The 21,301-nt window shown below is 36.4% G+C and overlaps 1 protein-coding gene across 1 annotated transcript in view; it reads left to right on the top strand.

The window, feature by feature from the left end:
* The window catches only part of SLC5A12 (solute carrier family 5 member 12), a 41,462-nt gene that overhangs the window by 3,974 nt on the left and 16,187 nt on the right, over positions 1-21,301 (top strand). The window contains exons 3-8 of the mRNA XM_074275238.1: positions 3,200-3,251; positions 5,018-5,085; positions 7,949-8,103; positions 8,212-8,352; positions 10,689-10,818; positions 18,294-18,382. Of these exons, the coding sequence (XP_074131339.1) occupies positions 3,200-3,251; positions 5,018-5,085; positions 7,949-8,103; positions 8,212-8,352; positions 10,689-10,818; positions 18,294-18,382 (635 nt within the window). The remainder of the gene's footprint in view (positions 1-3,199; positions 3,252-5,017; positions 5,086-7,948; positions 8,104-8,211; positions 8,353-10,688; positions 10,819-18,293; positions 18,383-21,301) is intronic.

Genomic DNA, 21,301 nt, shown 5'->3' with positions numbered 1-21,301 from the left:
CTGCATTAGTGAAATAGAAAATGTTGTAGTAAAAAACTAAGTAAATGGCATGTGGAGGATTCAAGCCATGTATGTAAAAAACACGAGCTCAGAGTTAGTGAACAACAATAATAAACCCACTCTGGAAAGAGCAGAATTCAGCTTTTTAATTGAGGATGGGAGGAGCACAGTTTTCAAGGATACTTAGATGCTTTGTCATGATTTTTCCTGACCGCCCAGCATCAAGTCTATGGTTCATGGACTTACTAATTTTAGCTCTTTTCTTCACAGGCTACAAATTCATTAGATGAGATACAAATAAGTAAGAATTTAGCCTAATTATTTATCTTAAGTATAAAAACCCCTCAAAACCTAGAATATTGTGAGACCTCTTCAATGAAATCTATTATCACTCAGAAGATAAAAATTTAACAATTCTTATGGTATTTAAAGAATGCCATTTGTCTGGATTTTTAAATGTCTAGCCTCTATTCAGTCGCCAGTGTGATTTTCCTAAGGCTCAAGTTTGATTATGTCACCTTCCTAACCCTACCTCATGCAAGAAACTCCAGTGGCTTCCTATTGCTTCCAGGATCAAATTCAAAATATTCTGTTTGCTATTTAAAACTTACCATAGCCTAACCCCTTTTTAACTTTCTAGTCTTCTTATCCCTTATTCCCTGACACTTACCTTTCAATCTAAGGATAATGGCCCCAGGAAACAGGGGCTGTTTCATGAAAACACGTTCCATTTCTCAGTTTCAGGAACTTTCTTTCTCTCTCTCTCTGACTTATGACTCTCCCTCCTCCCTTCCTGACTATTGACCTCTCTGGCTTCCTTTAAGTCCTAACTAAAATCCTACCCTTTACTCCTCTTCATTCTAGTACCTTCTCTCTTTTAATTATCTTCTGCCTATCCAGTACACAAAGTGTGCTTTTATAAAGATATCTCACCCATTAGATTAAGTTCTTGGAGGACAGGGACTGTCCTTTTACCTCTTTTTATATATCTAGCATTTAGCATAGTACCCAGCACCTACCCATAGTAGGTGCTTAATAAATGTTTGCTGATTGACGGACAGGCCACTTAGTTATATATGTATATATTTACACAAATGTGTGTGTATGTATTATATAGAGTGGCAAGGGAGAAACAGATAAAAAAAGATAGTATGTCAGAATGAATTGACAACTGGCTTTAGAATTGGAAAGACCTAATTTCAAAATCTTCTGAAACTCATTGCTTGAGTGGTCTTGAGCAAGCTATTCTTTTTTTTTTTTTTTTTTATGGCTTTTTATTTACCAGATATATGCATGGATAATTTTTCAGCATTGACAATTGTCAAACTTTTTGTTCTATTTTTCCCCTCCTTCCCCCCACCCCAGATGGCAAGTTGACCAATACATGTTAAATATGTTAAAGTATAAGTTAAATACAATATATTATGTATACATGTCCAAACAGTTATTTTGCTGTACAAAAAGAATCGGACTTTGAAATAGTGTACAATTAGCCTGTGAAGGAAATCAAAAGTGCAGGCAGACAAAATTAGAGGGATTGGGAATTCTCTGTAGTGGTTCATAGTCATCTCCCACAGAGTTCTTTCGCTGGCTGTAGCTGGTTCAATTCATTGTTGCTCTGTTGGAGCTGATTTGGTTCATCTCATTGTTGAAGATGGTCACGTCCATCATTGTTGTCTCCTGGTCTGACTCATTTCCCTCAGCATCAGTTCGTGTAAGTCTCTCCAGGCCTTTCTGAAATCACCCTGCTAGTCATTTCTTACAGAACAATAATATTCCATAACATTCATATACCACAATTTGTTCAACCATTCCCCAACGGATGGGCATCCACTCAGTTTCCAGTTTCTGTCCACTACAAAGAGGGCTGAGCAAGACATTTCTCTCTGCCTCAGGAAACTCTTAATCTAGAATGATAGAGAAGGATACCTCCCAGGAAAATACCTCTAGCAGTGAAATAACAAGTCAGGAAAAACCTATTTATATGTACTTCAAAAAAGCCAGGATTCCAAATTCTACTTGGTATTACTTTTATTTAATTTATTGCTATTATTTTAATTTAAGACCAGGAGGATTTGAATTCAAATTTGCCCTGAGTTTTGACTGTGTGATCCTGAACAAATCACTTAACCCTATTTGCCTCGGTTTTCCTTATCTGTAAAGTGAGTTGGAAAAGGAAATGGCAAACCATTCTAGCATCTCTGTCAAGAAAAAAAATCCAATGTCAGACATGCGTGAAATGACTAACCAACAAAGGGAAAAAGCATAATTAAAAGGAGGGTGAAGGCTGGGTGAAGGGTAGGGCTTAGGACACCATGTAAGTGAGAAGGTGAGGAAAATGGGAATGAAATAGCACTGCCCAGTGTCACCTAAGCAGGATTCCTTTAGCGTTGATCCCCAACTTCTGCAACTTAATAGTAGATTTCCTACTGACTCTAGGTACTTTGGCCAGGTAGTTCAGCCAGTACAGGGAAGTGAGGGAGAGTGATGGTTAGAGAAAATGCAATTCATTGTGTGCCGATGGGAAGATGTCTCAACAGGGGAGATATTGACAAGCAGGGGAGCTGGTTGGAAGATGGGTTAATGTTGGTGATGGTGATGGAGGGAAAGAAGCAGTATTCCACTATATAGGGAAAAATTCAGTGCCTCCTTCTAGGTCCATTCTCTGAGAGCATTCCATACCCCTTGTCTCTAGATTAACGTTCCTCTCTTTTTCCTACCAGCTTCTGGACCGACCCTCATTATCTTTTAACTCATTTACAGAAGTACAATGATTAATAAGTGTTTTAGTCTTGTTCAGTCTCTTTAAGGGATGGGAGAAAATGGGAATGAAAAAAGAGAATCTTCTTCAACATAGGGACCTAGGAATTCCAGATTTCATTGAGTTCCTAAAAGGAATAATTATTTTTACCCTTCCTTATTTTCTGTCCCTTATATCCTGATATTTTCCAACTCCTTCCTGTGAGATAGTAAATGGGGGCAGGAAAAAACATGATCTAAAATCATCACAAGTATTACATTATGTCCTATTAACTCCAATGGCTTTGGAAAGGGTGCTGTCACTTTCAAGGAAGGGGACTAAGTAGACTGATGAAGTGGCTACACTTGTTGCTGGTGGCCAGTCAGCCAGACAACAGCTTTTTTTTTTTTTTTTTTTTTTTTTTGCCAAGAAATTCTTCCTCCCTTCCTTCTCCTTTAGATTCTCTATACCGGAGTCGTGATTTATGCTCCTGCTTTGGCACTCAATCAAGGTGAGTTGTGAAGAAAATAACTTCTCAATTGTGTCTTTATCCAGACTTCTGCAAAATGCACATAACAGGATAAACTATTCTTAAGGCTAAGTGCTCCCATAGATGAAGATTTTAGAGTCAAAGCCCAGAGCACCACTTTGAACAACTAATTTAGGTTCATTCCTAGTTGTTTTATCTTTATGAGTCCAAATAATTGTATTATAATTATTATTTTCACATCTTACTGTTAATTTCTTCTGGGATTTTAAGAGTGGGTTGTAGCAAGTTAGAATAAAAATTTACTTACAATTTTCAAATTACATATATACAGCTTTTGGGGGCAACTAGATGGTACAGTAGTTAGATCACCAGGTCTGGAGTCAGGAAGATCTCATTTCAAATGCAGCTTTGGATACTTATAACCGAGGTGACCGAAGGGGGGGAAGTGACATAACCCATATTTGCCTTACTTCTTCATCTGTCAAATGGAGACATCCTGGAGAAGGAAATGGCAAACCACTCAAGTATCTTTGTTAAGAAAACTCCATGGACAAACTCTATGAGATCATGTGGATGGATATAACTGAATGACTGAACAATAGACACAACTTTAGAATGAAGATGACCCAAAACACACACAAATATGCATATACATATTTATAATTTTAAGGAGTGAAGGATCAAAAATATTTATTATATTATGTTTGATCTTATTATTGTCCAAAAGCATAGTGATTCCCCAATATACCAATGGAGATGTCTATCTATATAGAAAAACTTATTCAATCAATATCTATTTAAAAGAAAGAGATCATACCACACGGGAAAGATTTTGTGGCCAGTCCTGGTGATGACTTATATGTCTAATATGTCTAAAGTTCAAGTTAGTTAGTGCAATGGGATCATCATGAGAAGCCTAGCTGCCAGAGACTGAATTTTTTGCTTCTAGAGATCTCTGAAGGCCATTAACAATAGAGAAATTGTTCCAAGAATTAGTGAAGGTAGTCCCCACACTGGTCAAATCTGGGTTTTTCAAGTTGGGGGAATAAAATTCAAGTGCTATTGATTGGCCCCTTTGTTTTATTCAATTTGTGTTGTTAATTGTTAAATTCCATTCAGAATGGCAGCAATTCTTATCAAAGATTTTAAACTGATGATAGTAGGTAGATTGCCAAGTATGGAAGTCAGAAAGACTCCTCTTCCTGAGTTCAAACCTGACCTCAGACACTTCTTAGCTGTGTGACCCTGGGCATGTCACATAATCCTATATGCCTCAGTTTCCTCATTTGTAAAATAAGCTAGAAAAGGAAATAATATCTTTGCCAAGAAAACCCCAAATGATATTAGGAAGAGTCAGACAAGACTGAAATGATTGAACAACATATTATCCTATAACCCTGTTAGTTGAAAAGGCATATTCAGATAAAAGATAGAAAGGTATAAAATGTGAGAAAATCTTTTCCCCAAATATTAATTTTTAATTTAATTAATTAATTGGTGATTGATTAATTAAAACATTGGATGAGCCCCTGACATACTATGTGCCCTTGGTTTTTATTTTCCTTTATACAATTGCAAATCCTATGGGATTTCAGGATTGGATTGTGGTAAGATATGAAATCAATGCTCCATACCTGACGGAAGCTAGTTTCTTCAGGGAGTCTATAGCTAGACTTAGCCCTTCAATCAGATGATTTTGCCCTGAGTTAACCTCTTTTGCCTCAGTATCCATGTGAAGTTCTTTGATTACCTGGGAGAAACCTCTTGTAACTTCTTGCCTTCCACAGTGACTGGCTTTCATCTCTGGGGATCTGTCTTTGCTACAGGAATTGTCTGCACCTTCTACTGTACTCTGGTATGTATATATTGCTCAGAGAAAGCTTTGCCAGTCTAAAACAAAATCCGGCCAAATAACTCCTGAGAGGACTAATTCTAGAGCCAATGACTACATTTCTAAGTTATGTGAAAAAGAAAAAAGCTGGCTTGATTTTTCATATTTTCCAAATTATGAATATTTTCTTGAAATGCATTTTTATTAATAGCCTCTAAGTAAGCAAGATATACCATTGAGCTGATGCTAGAATGTCCTGACAAATACTCAGATTTACCCATAGAAAAGTTTCCCTAAGCTATGGCTACATGTTATTCTGATAATATCTGCTTTTGGTGGGGAGGGAAGTGGGGATATTTTTTTTTCCTTCCAGTCATGAACCATATTTACCTAAGGCAATACTTATATTGCCTAAGAAAAATGCATTCTCCCAACTGGCTAGTTGTTAAACAATGTTTTTTTTGTGTGAACAAGATGACTGGTACTCAGTTAATTCTAAAGATCATCAATTACAAATTTGAATGCTGCTATTGGCCAGTTATCAGTGAACCTGGAACTATTTTCTGCATTCTGATCTGCACTCACTCAATTCTTTAGCCTCAGATCCTGAAGGATATTAACAATATATTTACATAAATGTTAACAATTAACTGTGATATTATTCTCTTAGGGAAACAAATGGACATGGCTAAGAAATATGAGTAAGTAGTTTGGAATGTGGGGACACACTTAACTGTTTCTAGATGATGAATCTTTTTATATATTAGCACTTACTCGATAACCAATATATGATATCTTTACTAGGTATAGCATATAATATGCATTTTAAATGCAGCAAATTATCTTTGGTTTCTTTTTTATTCTTTCTAGCATTCATAATTGCTTTTAAATGTCTTTCAGATACATTTCTTTTCCTTTCTTTCACCCTGTCATCACTCTTTGCCCAAATCCTCATGGCCTAGCATTAGAATTTCTGAAATAGCTTTCCAATGAGGCTCCATTGCTCTCACTCTCACTTAACTCAATCCATTAAACATCAATGCTAGAAATTTTTTTTTCTAAATAATCTGTCATTAAGTATTTCTTTGGCTCAAGAAAAAAATACCTTCCCAGTGATTTCTCATTGCATATATGATGAAATTCAAACTCTTGAGTCTGAAGTTCAAGGTTAGCCATCATTTCCTTCAAACTAATTATTCTCATCATGTTTTTTCACTTACAAAAATCCTCTGCTTCCTTAAAGTCTGTTTCTTCTCTATGTCCCATAATATGAGACCCATTTTCCAGACCATGTTGGTTTTTCCTTCTCTTATTTACAGTCTTTCTGCCTCATATCACTTTTTTTCCCAATTAAAGAAACTAAGGATGGCTGAAGTTGTACATCCTATATACCATGCAAGGTACAATTTGGTTTTGCAGCTTTTCAGTATACAGTATTTGCTTTTCTCATTCCCTTGATTTCAGAGTAAAATCCTTTATTTTCCTTCAAGGCTCAATTTAAGAAGTCCACCTCCTTAAGGCAGCAAGTAGGTGACAGTGCATAATAGGCTGGAATTGGAAGCAGGAAGACCTGAGTTCAAATTGAGCTTCAGATACTTCCTAGCTCTATGAACTTTGGCAAAACACTTAACTTTTTGCTTCCACAGAATACTCATTTACAAAAATGGAGGTGATAATAGCACTTAAATATTTTACAAGGTTGTTGAGCTGATCAAATGAGCTGGTGATGGGTGGGGGAGCTAACTAACATTATTAAGTGTCTACTATAATTTCAAGAACTATGCTAGAAGCTTTACAAATATCTCATAAGAGCTCCATAACTACTCTGGAAGGTTGCTGGAAAAAATCTCCCCCTTTTCATTCAATATATCTTTTACTACTACTCAAACCAATCAATCAATCATTGAAGAGATCAAGAAAAAAAAAAGTTGATTTGTAACTTTTTTCTCTGGTCTGTTTTGGTAAAATACTTGTGTATAGTAGGAGATTAATGGATTATCTGCTGAATTTATTTGACTATCAGAATTCCAATTTGAAATATTTGATTATATCTTTCTACTGAGTTAATGGTAATTTTAATGTTATATTTCTCTATAGAATTAAATCCAATTTAATTCAATTCAGCTTAACAAATATTTACTCTGACTAATGTAAAATCTCTCACTGAAATTTAAGCCTTTTCTCTTATTATCAACCATAAATGGTCATCACTTCTACATGAAAACTCTCTAAGAAAGTCATAGAGTTAATAGCTACATGGTTACTAACATGATCCTCATGAAGGCTGTTGTTACCAAAATGATTAGAGGGTGTTTGGGGTAATATAGACGAAACATCTGGATGATTGAGTCTTTATCAAATCTAGTTGAGTAGGTCATATATTTTATACACACAGTCATGTTTTGAAAAGAAGTCAACCCCTCTTAGGGCTCTGAAGTCATTTTGGTCTAAATCCATCATTTTACACAAGGGAAATGAAATTCCCTTTCAGTTCCAGCATTCTATGAGTCTCAGAATGACTGATTTGAGTCTTATCTGCATTATCCCTTTAACTGGAAAAAAAAAAAAGAGGAAACAATGACAGGAAGAAGACCATGGGAAGATGATATAAGGATTCAAACTTCAGTGGAAAGGACACTGGATTTAGAGTTTCAAATGCTGTTTCTGTCATTAAGATACTAACCTCTCTGGGCTTCTGTTTTCTTATATGCAAAATGAAAACGTGGGATGAGGTTGCTTCTTAAGGTCTCTTCCAGGTTTGCATCTTTAATCCTGTATTTCATAAGTTAAAACCTCCTTGTAATTCTGAACAGGGAACTGGGGGAACAAACCAAAGACTCTTCTCATCTTTGATCTGAAGAACTCACATGATTTCTATTTATTCCAGGGAGGATTAAAAGCAGTCGTGTGGACAGATGCATTTCAAATGGTCGTCATGGTGGTAGGGTTCTTGACGGTTCTTATACAAGGAACAGCGCGTGCTGGTGGATTACAGAATGTATTAGATCAATCAAAAAATGGGTCTCGACTTGAAATACTTGAGTATGTTTAATATGATTTTATTCTGCTTTGGGCTACCTTTCCTTATTGCTTACAAGAGCATCTCATAATCATGGACCATGACCTGATCTATGCACATCTCTCTCACAGCTTTGATGTGGATCCCTTGAGAAGGCATACCTTCTGGACAGTTGCTGTCGGAGGAACTTTTACATGGCTCGGTATCTACGGTGTTAATCAATCCACGATACAGAGATGCATCTCGTGCAAAACGGAAAAACATGCTAAGATGTAAGTTATTCTTCATCATTGTTATCATTATCATTTTCAGAATTTATTTATTGAACACCTATTGTATGCCTGAGCATCTGCACATATTGAGTACCTTCTTTACATAAGCTAAGTGCTCAGACATAAGGCATTCTCTGTGAGATTCAAGAGCTTCTTCCCATGAGGTTGAGAAGATAGGTCATATGGAGGCAATAGAGTATAAAGAAAACAGCAATAAACTATGTCTTAAAAGAAGGGACCATTTTTATATGTGCATCACTAGTACCTAAGATAGTACTCAGACTTAATTAAATGGTTGTGGGATTAAAATCAAGGCTGATATTTGAGCACTAACTCTGCCAATCACTGGTTGCATGACTTCATTTCTCACTTTCCCCTTTGGGAAATGAAAGGGTTGGTGTAGATCAACTTGTGCCATTGCTCTATGTGGCTTATAATTATAATTATAATCTAATAATTGCTAGAGTAGCAGGGATATCTTCAGGTGATAAGACATTTAGAGAAGGGGAATTGGGCTGCAGCAGATGGTAAAAGCTTACCAACGTGGGTAAAACTTGATATGCTTTCTAAAGGGCAGGGCTTTAGGTGATTTTGAGGATGGGCAGCAAAGAACAGTGACAGAAATGGACATGTCACGTATGATCAAGGAACAATGGGTATACCAATGAGATAGGAATTAAGGGTCTTTGAGATGTAGCAGAAAATTGCCAGAATTGAGTATATTTATTTTTAGGTATTATGCTTTTGATTTGAATAGCATACTTCTGAAGTGATTTTTTAGCACATTACCCAATAATGACCTCATCAGAAGCAATGATCAAAAGATTACAGAATTAAAAATCTAGACATGGAAGGGATCTCAGAAGCTAGTAGAGTCCTTCTATTATCATTGCTTGCATACTCAAAATCACTTAAAGCCCTGCCCCTCCACAAAGCAGCAGGAAGTTTAGTTGGAGTTCAATTTCCACTCAAAGGATGATGGAATAAAAGATTTAGGGATCCTATAAACTATCTAGCCCCAATATTTCTTCATCTCTTCATCAACAAGGAAATCAAGGACAAAAAAGGTAAAGTTACTTACTCAATATCATACAGGTAGCAAAAGGAATATCTTGGTTTTTCAAAGCTATAGTATTAATTTGATGACACAGAATACAAGTCGTCTTTATATGCTATTGTATATTCACTAAACATGGCTAAATTACATGAGATTTGACACTGTTTGACCCTGAAATTTATTTCTGTTACTGAGGTTGCTTTAAGAAAAATCTCTTTAGGGGGCAGCTAGGTGGCGCAGCGAATAGAGCACCAGCCTTGAATTCAGGAGGACCCGAGTTCAAATCTGGTCTCAGACACTTAACTGTGTCCTAGCTGTGTGATCCTGGGCAAGTCACTTAACCCCAGCCTTGGGAGAAAGAAAAAAAAAAGAAAAATCTCTTTAAAGATCTTTTTCATTGGAGCAGCTACGTGGTGCAGTGGATAGAGCACTAGCCTTGGACTCAGGAGCAACTGAGTTTAAATCTGGTCTCAAACACTTAACACTTAGCTATGAGACTCTGGGAAAATAAGTCACAACTCCAATTGCCTTAAGCAAATTTGCATATGAATGAGATGGATGTGCTTATTTATTTTTACATAAAAATTTTAATATTGGCAAACTATTTGATACTCCAAGACAAAGAACATTCAGAAATCTTATACCATTGTCAAATATTTTAAGACTCCCACATTCATTACATGATTCCATTATAGGGTCCAACTCACAGTTTTAAGGGGCTTTGGACTAGATGATCTTTGAACTCTCTTCCCAGTGAAATTATGTGCTCCTGTGATGGAATCCTCTCATTACAGCTAGGCATCCCATTCTACTTTTGTACAGTTTAATTATTTAATTTAATTATTAGAAAAATCTTCCTTATATTTAGCTAAACTTCATAACTTCATCTCTGTATATTTCCAGATACTGGAACTGGTTTGATCTGCCAGAGACAAGCAGAATAAATCTAATCCCTCTTACACAGAGAACTACTAAATGTTTAAACATAGCTATTGCTTTCCTAAATGTTCTTTGTTGCAGGTTGCAAAAGAAATCTTCCACCCATTTCTTATATGTCATTTGTTTGGCGCTTCTTGGTGACTCGCCTCTGGCTACAATTAACTTGACCAATGTCTTTCCTTAAAGATGTTGCACAGAACCAGATACACTACTGCATTCATGACTTATCCAAAGCTTCTCAAATTAATAGTGGTCTGCAGGTTACTAAGTGTTTTAAAATGTATTGATGTTCACATAAGCCTCTTGAGAATGAATAGGCCTCTCATCTTTTCTTTTTTAGTGCTCTCTATCTTAACTTAGTTGGTCTCTGGATAATTCTGGCCTGTGCAGTCTTCTCAGGACTGATCATGTATGCTCACTTCAAGAACTGTGACCCCTGGACAGCTGGTATCATCTCAGCACCAGATCAGGTATGGATGGCAACAAAGTGGGTTGCCAGGAGAGACCCACTGGGGTGGGCTTGCCATTCGTTTCTAGGAGAGCTACAAAAGACATGGAAACCCAGGAAAGGACAGCATGGTCTAAGAGAAAGACCTTTGTCTGAAGAGGCTAGAGATGAAGGCTCCACTATAAACTCTGCCACTGACTTTTGGCAAGACACTTTGCCCTACACGGGTGTCTAGTTCCTTATATGTGAAATGAAGCATTCAAATTAGACTATTTCTAAGATGGCACTGAGCTCTTAAATTCTGTGATTTGTGAGGTTTGCAGTTGCTTATGCAGTCTGTTGGGAAGAGGTATGTCTGGTACAGTGTTGGCCACTTTGGTCTTTTAGAAATTTTATTAACATCTTTTGGTTTACATCAACTTCATTTCCAAAATAAATGCTTCCCTTGTTTCCTACCTGAAAAACTGCCTTTTGTAGAAAGATAAGAAAGAGAAAGAGAGAGAGAGAGAAAGGGAAAGAGAAAGAAAGAAAGAGAGGGAACAAAACAGAGAGACAGAAAGATAGAGAGAATGAAAGAGAGAGAAAGGAAAAAGAGAGACAACAAAAGAGAGAAAGAAAAAAGAGAATGAGAGAAAAAGAGAGAAATAAAGACAAAGAGAGAGATAAAGAGAGAGAAAGAAAGAAAGAAAAAGAGAAAGGGAGAGACAATCAGAGAGAACAAAACAGAGAAAAAAAAGAGAGAACAAAAGAGAAAAAATAGAAAGAATGAGAGATAAAGAAAAAGAGAACAAAAGGGAGAGAGAAAGAAAAAGAGATAATGAGAGACAGAATGAAAGAGAGAGAAAGTAAGAGAAAGGAAAAAGAGAGAAAGAAAGTAATAGAGAGAAAGAGAGAGATCAAAAGACAGAAAGAAAAGAGAGAGAGAATGGAAGAGAGAAAGAAAAAAGAGATAAAGAGAAAAAACATAAAAGAGAGAAAGAAAGAAAGAGAAAGAGAAAGAAAAGAAAGAAAGAAAAAGAGAAAGGAAAAGAAAAAGAGAGAGGAAGAAAGGAAAAGAAAAAGAGAGAGAGAACAAAAGCAAGAGAGAAAGAAAAAGAGAGAGACCAAAAGTAAGAAAGAAAGAGAGAGAGAGCAAAGAAAAAAGAGAAAGAAAGAAAGAGACAAGGGAAAAAGGAAAAAAGAAAAAAAGAATGAATGAAACGAGAAAAAGGGAAAGAGAAAGAAAGAAAGAAAAAAGGAAGAAGGAAAAGGAGAAAGAAAGGAAGAAAGAAAAGGAGAGAGAAAGGAAGAAAGAAAAAAGAGAGAAAGGAAGAGAAAAAAGAAGGAAGGAAGAGAAGGAAAAATGGAGTGAAGCAGGGATGGAGGAGAGAAGAAAGGAAGGAGAAAGGAAAGAAGGAAGAGATAAAGGGAGGGAGGAAGGAGGAAAGTAAGCAAAAAATCAGAGCAGCAAAACTAGCCAAAACAACAATTGAATTTAATAGAATACACCCACCTTTACAAAATAGGAAGGATGAGGGGATGAGCTTTCCCTTTTATTTGAGGGGCTGCAGTGTGAATAGCATAATACCATCTGGAATCAGGAAGTTCCAAGTTCACATCTCACCTCAGAGTCCCTAGTTATGTGATGTTGAGCAAGTCACTTGTCCTATCTCGGTTTCTTTACCTGTAAAATGGAGATAATAAATAGCATCTACCTCTTAGTTCTTAAGAGGATCAAATGAGATAATATTTGGAATGTGCTTAGCAGTTTCTAGTACACAGTAGGCACTTTATAAATATTCGTCAGCACCATCATTATTAATCTGTTCTCTGGGACTAAGCTTGGTCATTTACAATTACATGCCATTCAGGTGTATGACTTATTAAAAATTCTTTCTTTAAATTGTTGAAGTTATATATGTTATTTTCCTATTTCTGCTTATTTCCCTCTATCAGTCTTCTTTAATCTTTTAAATCAAGGGATTTCAATCTTTTTTGAGTCAAGGAAACCTTTGGTAATCTGATCAAACCAATGGACTTCTTTTCAGAATACTATTTTAAATTGTACTTTAAAGTTTGCAAAACATTTTACATATATAATTTCATTTTATACTCATGACCCCTTGAGAGGTATATACTGCTATTTCACTATATTACAAATCTGGAAACTGAGGCAGCCAGAAGCTAAATAACTTTTCCTGGGTCACACTGCTAGTAAAGTTTTGATGCTGGATTTGAAGTCAGGTCTTCCTGCAGCAGGTCCATTGTTCCATTGATTGTCCTACCTAACTACCTCTAAATGCATTAAATACATGGACTACAAGGAAAACAATTACATTGATAATTATAACATTTTTTTGACAGTACCTATGCATAGGTAATTTTTTACAACATTATCCCTTGTACTCCCTTCTGTTCCAAATTTTTCCCCTCCTTCCCTCCACCCCCTCCCCTAGATGGCAGGCATTCCCATACATATTAAATATCCTATAGTATATCCTAGGTACAATATATGTGTGTAGAACCGAATTTTGTTGCTGTTGTTGTTGCAAAGGAAGAATTGGATTCAGAAGGTAAAAATAACCTGGGAAGAAAGACAAAAAAATGCTAACAGTTTACACTCATTTCCCAGTGTTCCTTCTCTGGGTGTAGCTCATTCTGTCCATCATTGATCAATTGGAATTGGATTAGCTCTTCTCTATGTTGAAGATATCCACTTCCATCAGAATACATCCTCATACAGTATCATTGTTGAAGTGTATAATGATCTTCTGGTTCTGCTCGTTTCACTTAGCATCAGTTGATGTAAGTCTCTCCAAGCCTCTCTGTATTTCTCCTGTTGGTCATTTCTTACAGAACAATAATATTCCATAGCATTCATATACCATAATTTACCCAACTATTCTCCAATTGATGGACATCCATTCATCTTCCAGTTTCTAGCCACTACAAAGAGGGCTGCCACAAACATTTTAGCACATACAGGTCCCTTTCCCTTCTTTAGTATTTCTTTGGAATATAAGCCCAGTAGTAGCGCTGCTGGGTCAAAGGGTATGCACAGTTTGATAACTTCTTGGGCATAGTTCCAGATTGCTCTCCAGAATGGTTGGATTCTTTCACAACTCCACCAACAATGCATCAGTGTCCCAGTTTTTCCACATCCCCTCCAACATTCATCATTATTTGTTCCTGTCATCTTAGCCAATCTGACAGGTGTGTAGTAGTATCTCAGAATTGTCTTAATTTGCATTTCTCTGATCAATAGTGATTTGGAACATCTTTCATATGAGTGGAAATAGTTTCAATTTCATCATCTGAAAATTGTTCATATCCGTTGACCATTTATCAATTGGAGAATGGCTTGATTTCATATAAATTAAAGTCAATTCTCTGTATATTTTGGAGATGAGGCCTTTATCAGAACCTTTTAACTGTAAAAATGTTTTCCCAATTTGTTACTTCCCTTCTAATCTTGTTTGCATTAGTTTTATTAGTACAAAAGCTTTTTAATTTGATGTAATCAAATTTTTCTATTTTGTGATCAATAATGATCTCTAGTTCTCCTCTGGTCATAAATTCCTTCCTTCTCCACAAGTCTGAGAGGTAAACTATCCTATGTTCCTCTAATTTATTTATGATCTCGTTCTTTATGCCTAAATCTTGGACCCATTTTGATCTTATCTTAGTATGTGGTGTTAAATGTGGGTCCATGCCTAGTTTCTGCCATACTAATTTCCAGTTTTCCCAGCAGTTTTTGTCAAATAATGAATTCTTATCCCAAAATTTGGGGTCTTTGGGTTTGTCAAACACTAAATTGCTATTTTTATTCACTATCTTGTCCTGTGAACCTAACCTATTCCACTGATCAACTAGTCTATTTCTTAGCCAATACCAGATGGTTTTGGTGACTGCTGCTTTATAATATAGTTCTAGATCAGATACAGCTAGGCCACCTTCATTTGATGTTTTTTCATTACTTCCTTTGAAATTCTCGACCTTTTGTTCTTCCACATGAATTTTGTTGTTATTTTTTCTAGGTCATTAAAATAGTTTCTTGGGAGTCTGATTGGTATAGCACTAAATAAATAGATTAGTTTGGGGAGTATTGTCATCTTGATTATATTCGCTTGGCTTATCTAAGAGCACTGAATGTATTTCCAATTATTTAAATCTGACCTTATTTTTGTGGCAAGTGTTTGGTAATTTTGGTCATATAATTCCTGACTTTCCTTTGGTAGATATGTTCCCAAATATTTTATACTATCAACAGTTATTTTGACTGGAATTTCTCTTTGTATCTCTTGCTATTGGATTGTTTTCATAATGTATAAAAATGCTGAGGATTTATGTGGATTTATTTTGTATCCTGCAACTTTGCTAAAGTTCTGAATTATTTCTAATAGCTTTTTAGCAGAGTCTTTGGGGTTCTCTAAGTATAACATCATGTCATCTGCAAAAAGTGATAATTTGATTTCCTCATTACCTACTCTAATTCCTTGAATCTCTTTCTTGGCTCTTATTGCCAAGGCTAGCATTTCTAGTGCAATATTGAATAGTAATGGTGATAGTGGGCAACCTTGTTTCACTCCTGATCTTACTGGGAAAGGTTCCAGTTTATCGCCATTACATATGATGTTTACTGATGGTTTTAAATATATGCTCCTCATTATTTTAAGGAATAGTCCATTTATTCCTATACTCTCAAGTGTTTTTAGTAGGAATGGATGTTGGATTTTATCAAATGCTTTTTCTGCATCTATTGAGATGATCAGATGGTTTTTGTTAATTTGGTTATTGATATAGTCTATTATGCTCATAGTTTTCCTAATATTGAACCAGCCCTGCATTCCTGGTATAAATCCCACTTGGTCATAGATTTTCTGTAGTCTTTTTGCTAATATTTTATTTAAGATTTTAGCATCAATATTCATTAGGGAGATTGGTCTATAATTTTCTTTCTCAGTTTTCAGCCTACCTGGTTTAGGTATCAGTACCATGTCTGTGTCATAAAAGGAATTTGGTAGGACTCCTTCAATCCCTATTTTTTCAAATAGTTTATAAGGCATTGGAGTTAGTTGTTCTTTAAATGTTTGATAGAATTCACATGTAAATCCATCTGGTCCTGGGATTTTTTCTTAGGGAGTTGGTTAATAGCTTGTTCTATTTTTTTTTTTTTTCTGAAATGGGACTATTTATACTATTCTTCCTCTGTTAATCTGGGCAAGCTATATTTTTGAAGGTATTCTTCCATTTCATTTAAGTTATCAAATTTACTGGCATAAAGTTGAGCAAAGTAGCTCCTAACTATTGTTCTAATTTCCTCTTCATTAGTGGTGAGTTCTCCCTTTTCATTTTTAAGACTAACAATTTGCTTTTTCTCTTTCCTTTTTTAAATCAGATTTACGAAGGGTTTGTCTATTTTGTTGGTTTTTTCATAGAACCAACTCTTAGTTTTATTAATTAATTCAATAGTTTTTTTACTTTCAGTTTTGTTAATCTCACCTTTTTTTTTTTTTTTTGAATTTCAAATTTCGTGTTTGTCTGGGGGTTTTTAATTTGTTCCTTTTCTAGCAATTTTAGTTGCAAGCCCAATTCATTGACCCTCTCTTTCTCTATTTTATGCAAGTAAGCCTCTAGAGATATAAAACTTCCCCTTATTACTGCTTTGGCTGTAACCCACACATTTTGGTATGATGTCTCATTATTGTTATTTTCTTGGGCGAAGTTATTAATTATGTATATGATTTGCTGTTTTACCCAATCATTCTTTAATATAAGATTATTTAATTTCCAATTGTTTTTGGTCTATTTTCCCCTGGCTTTTTATTAAGTGTAATTTTGATTGCATTGTGGTCTGAAAAGGATGAATTTACTATTTCTGCCTTAAAAACAATTAAATTAAAATACAGTTATCAATTTTTTGAAACTTACTACTCAGCTTCCTCCAATATAGTCTTCTGATCTTCATCATGGAATGGAGGTGTCCTTTGGTTGTTTAAAGGCTGTTCAGTCTAAAGTCTTCAAAAGTTGCCTTTGTGACTCCAGGACTCTATAGATGACACTACATTGTCCTTTAACTTTGTCTCTTGACATTGAGTTGATACCAAGTACTGTGCCCTATGAGCAAAGCAGAAGGGAGTTAACTCCGAAATGTGAGACGTGCAAAGTTAGAGAATCTACCCCAAGTGTTCATAAGGACTCTTTGTATCTGACATGCGGCAGAGAAATCTGAGCTTGTGTGGTCTGATCAGCCATAGTCTGGCCCGCTAACTTGACTCTAACATAATGGTGTGTTTTTGGTCTTCTTCAAGAAAGGACAACCACCAATCTTTGGTCTTTTCACTGGTCTCTGCATTCTGCCCTTCACAAAGTGGTCCAAGTGATTTTCCTAATGTGCAGGTCCATATATGTAATTCTCTGGCTCAAGAACCTTCAGTAACTCTCTAGTGCCCCTAGGATCCACCTTCCCTCTTTGACATTTAAAACCAGTCTACCTTTCCAGGTGTATTATTGCACAGATATATTTTGCCATTCAGCTGTGTCTGATTCTTCCTAACCCTGTGGGTCTATACTATACTTGGCAAAGATATCAGGACAGTTTGTCATTTACTTTTCTAATAGACGAAGGCAAAAAGAGCTTCTGACTTGTCCAGGGTCACACAGTTAGCGTCTGAGACCAGATTTGAAATCAGGCCTTTGGCTCTATCTGTTTAGCCTGTTTTACACATTACTGACCCTATCTACTCTGCAGTTCAGGCAAACCAACCTCATATAACTCATACCTTTTCCATTTCTGTGCCTTTCCCAGACTATCCCCCATGCAGGGGATGCAGTCCTTCACCTCTTTCTGTTAGGATTCCCAGCTTCTTTTAAAGCTCAACTCAAATTCCACCTTCTTTATGAAGCTATTTTTTTATTCCTTTCTGCCCTTCTCCAACTGCATGTGCCCCCTTACTAAAAAATCACCTTGTATAAGGGGCAGCTGGGTGGTGCAGTAGATAGAGCACCAACCCTAAAGTCAGAAGGATCGAAATTCAAATTTGGCCTCAGACAGTTAACACTTCCTGGGCAAGTCACTTCACCTCAATTGCCTTAGGAAAAAAAATCACCTTGTATGAATAGAAAAGCTGCAATCTATCCCAGGTGAGTATTAACCCCCATAGAACTCATCACTTGGGGACTGGCATACCATTCATTGGGCTAGAAGAAATAATGAAAGGGGCAGTTTCAGAGAAACCTGGGAAGTTACATGAACTGATATGAAGTCAAAAGAGCAGAGGCAGGAGAACAATTCATACAAAATGACAACATTGGAAAGACTCCAGAGTGACGCAGTGAGAGTAGCCAGAATCATGCTACCTCCTGAAAAGTGTTGGATCCCCCCAAGCAGAATGAGACACAACTTTCTTCCCTGAGGGAAGGAGCTACATTTAGGTGGGTGCTGATGCTGCTTGGGAAGCTAGAAAAGTCACACAGTTAATCACCAGCCTTCTCCTTTTTTCCCCAACTTCTCTCCAGCTGATGCCATACTTTGTCATGGACATCTTTGCCTCAATGCCGGGACTCCCAGGACTGTTTGTTGCATGTGCCTTCAGTGGAACCCTGAGGTAAGCTGCCTAAAAATGATTTGCTCTTATGAGCACAGATAGGAGAGGGCTAGTATTGGAGTTAGGAAAGTCTGACATGTTTTGGTTATGTGACCTTGGATGCTTCCTTTAACTTCTCAATGTCTTCAGATAATTCTAATACTGCAATTCAGAAGAGCTGTAGATATAATAATAATAATATAATAATGATGATGATGATGTTGCAAAAACATTAATATAATAATAATAATTAGCATTTTATAGTACCTACTATTTGCCAAGCATTGTGTTAAATACTTTAAAATTTTTTTTTTATTTTATCCTCACAACAACCTTGGGGAATAGGTTCTTTATTATTCCCATTTTACAATTGAGGAAACTGAGGCAGATAGATGTTAAATGATTTGCCCAGGTTCTTTGAGCTAGTGTTTGAGACCAGATTTAAACTCAAACCTGCACGACTGCTGACCCAGTACTCTGTCTTTTGATTGCCGTCAGTTGAGTGGATTTTCAAATTTGGGAGTTCTCTATTCTGAAGAAGTAAAGATTAGGATTAAGGAAGAGAAAAAAAAAAAAAAGTGTGAGGATCAGGGTCCGAATGTCACCTTCATTAAAAAAAAAAAATGTCTAGTCAGTGACTATGCTGATCAATGATAAATATGGAAGCAGACTTCTTCCTTGGCCCTACTGTGAAGTGCTATGACCAATCTGCTTTTCGTAGTATTCTAAAGTGGTGTGCATTGAGAGTAAAATATTTCAAGTCCCAAAGCACTCTGGGGAAGTAGACTCCTTTCTCAAACAAAGGAGACGAAAACTGGGAGATCTACCAGTGGAAACAGGTCCCTCTGGCTGCAGAGATAAAGAAATCTGCTTTATGGAGCCCGTCAGAAATCTCCATTTAAGGACTTGTCAGATGTGACCAAGGACAGGCCAGTGTTTCATGGAGCAGGGTCAGGATAGTGCTCATAGAACCATTGTCGCTACCTTCTTGGACAGTCTCATGTCAAGGGATGGACAAGTCCCAGAAACCTGTGGTTGGACAAAAGTTAACCAGCTGAAAATGCTAAGCAGGGAAAGGATGCTAAGTTTGAATTCTGCCTCAAGCATTTCCTAAGCAAATTATTAGTTCCCTTCAGCTTCAATTTCCTTTTCTAAAGTGAAAGTAATAATCTTTCCTACCTCACTGGAATATTGGGCAACCCCATCCCTGTTATCAGCTCTCATGCTGATAATGTGATAATAACCATTACAATAATAATAGCTAGCCTTTATAATGCACTTTTATCTAGACTTTATATGGCACTTTCATCTCCTGAAATCAGAGATAGAGGGAAGAAACAGCCCTTTTTTGTTTAATTTTTATTCTGATATTTTACCTGAACTGTAAAAAGTCAAAATTCTTACATTAATCTTCAAAAGAAAACCAGGCACAACAATTAAAAATGTTTATAACCTTTTGTTTCTTTAGTTTGCTTTTTTTATACCAGGTTATTATCAATAGAATAGACTTTTCTTGAAAAAGTTCATATTATTAGGCTATCTTTGATGCTGGTCCATATAGATGGCCCCAAGATTACTGCCTTACTGATCTCCAGCACTCCAAGTATTAACAAATATGGCAAGTATCCAAAAACACTTTTTTTTTTTTCTTGCTGAGGCAATTGGGGTTAAGTGACTTGCCCAGGATCACACAGCTAGGAGTGTTAAGTGTCTAAGGTCAAATTTGAACTCTGGTCCTCCTGACTTCAGGGCTGGTGCTCCATCCAGTGTACCACCTAGCTACCCCCAAAACACTTTTCTTAAAATAAGATTTCTCATCTCTTGAATACATGGGCTTGGAGAACCCTGCAGGAATAATCTCATAAGTATTTAAGATAATAAGTTGTCTTAGGGTAGGGGGACAAGAGGACATGCCATGATGGGGCTTGGAATTCTACATTTGTCAATTTTGCTGTTAAAATGAAACTAGTTCCTGGATTGAGCCATTATTTGCATCCATGTAGACTTGCAGCTAAAGTCTGTTTCTTTGAAAGTTTGTATCACTCAGGCAGTTAGGCAATCAACAAGTCAAATCAATACATATTTTTATGGATTTATTAGATATGGAACTGGACCAGGCCCTTCATAATTCTTTTAAAAATTATTCAAGTATTAGCACATAACAACTAAGGCTCTAGGAACAGCCTGAACAACCCTGTCCACAAACATTTCTGATGCTGAAATAATAACTACAGCAACAATAGTAATTGGCCTTTTATTTAGCACTTCAAGGTTTGCGAAACACTTTACTTTGTCTCTTTTGATCCTTATCAAATGCAATCCAGTGAATCTAGAATATTATAGAGGAAAAAAGCTGAAGCAGAGGTAGATTAAATGTCTTCCTTACATCCATACAAGTAGAAAATCTCCAAGGCAGAATTCAGACATACTCCTTCCTGAATCTCCAAGTCCAGCAGTCTTATTATATTGCCTGGCGTGTAGATCCCGAGGGCTGATCCATATCAATCAATGCTATATAATCAGCAATAAATGCTATGTAATTGCTCAGTGAGGAAAGTGAAAGCAGAAGGCCTTGAACCTGATATGCCAGGCTAGCATCTAATTCCACCAACATCTGCCTTCTGGGTGTCAGGCTCTATTCTAGGAGCTGGGCAGGAAGATGTAAAATTCAGCCCATGATCTCGAGTAGCACAGTTTCTATGACATTAAATATACCAAAGTGTTAGATAAGTGGCAGTAAAAAATCTATTCTATTTTATACTATTGGCTTCTTCTTTTCTAATAGGCTGATGTCTGTCCCTCTTGTTTCCCAGTAGGCTTCTCTGGAGCCTTTGGGGCTAGCCAGATTTAATGGATCACTTTTCTTCCTCCTCTTCTAGAAATTAGGGAGCCAATTAGAACAAGATGGTAAAACTTTGTTATTTGTTGTTCAGTCATTTC

Source organism: Sminthopsis crassicaudata, chromosome 6, assembly GCF_048593235.1.
Source record: "Sminthopsis crassicaudata isolate SCR6 chromosome 6, ASM4859323v1, whole genome shotgun sequence".
Classification (NCBI taxonomy): domain Eukaryota; kingdom Metazoa; phylum Chordata; class Mammalia; order Dasyuromorphia; family Dasyuridae; genus Sminthopsis; species Sminthopsis crassicaudata.
Note: the sequence above shows the minus strand (reverse complement) of the source record. Positions and strands in the feature narration are given on the sequence as shown.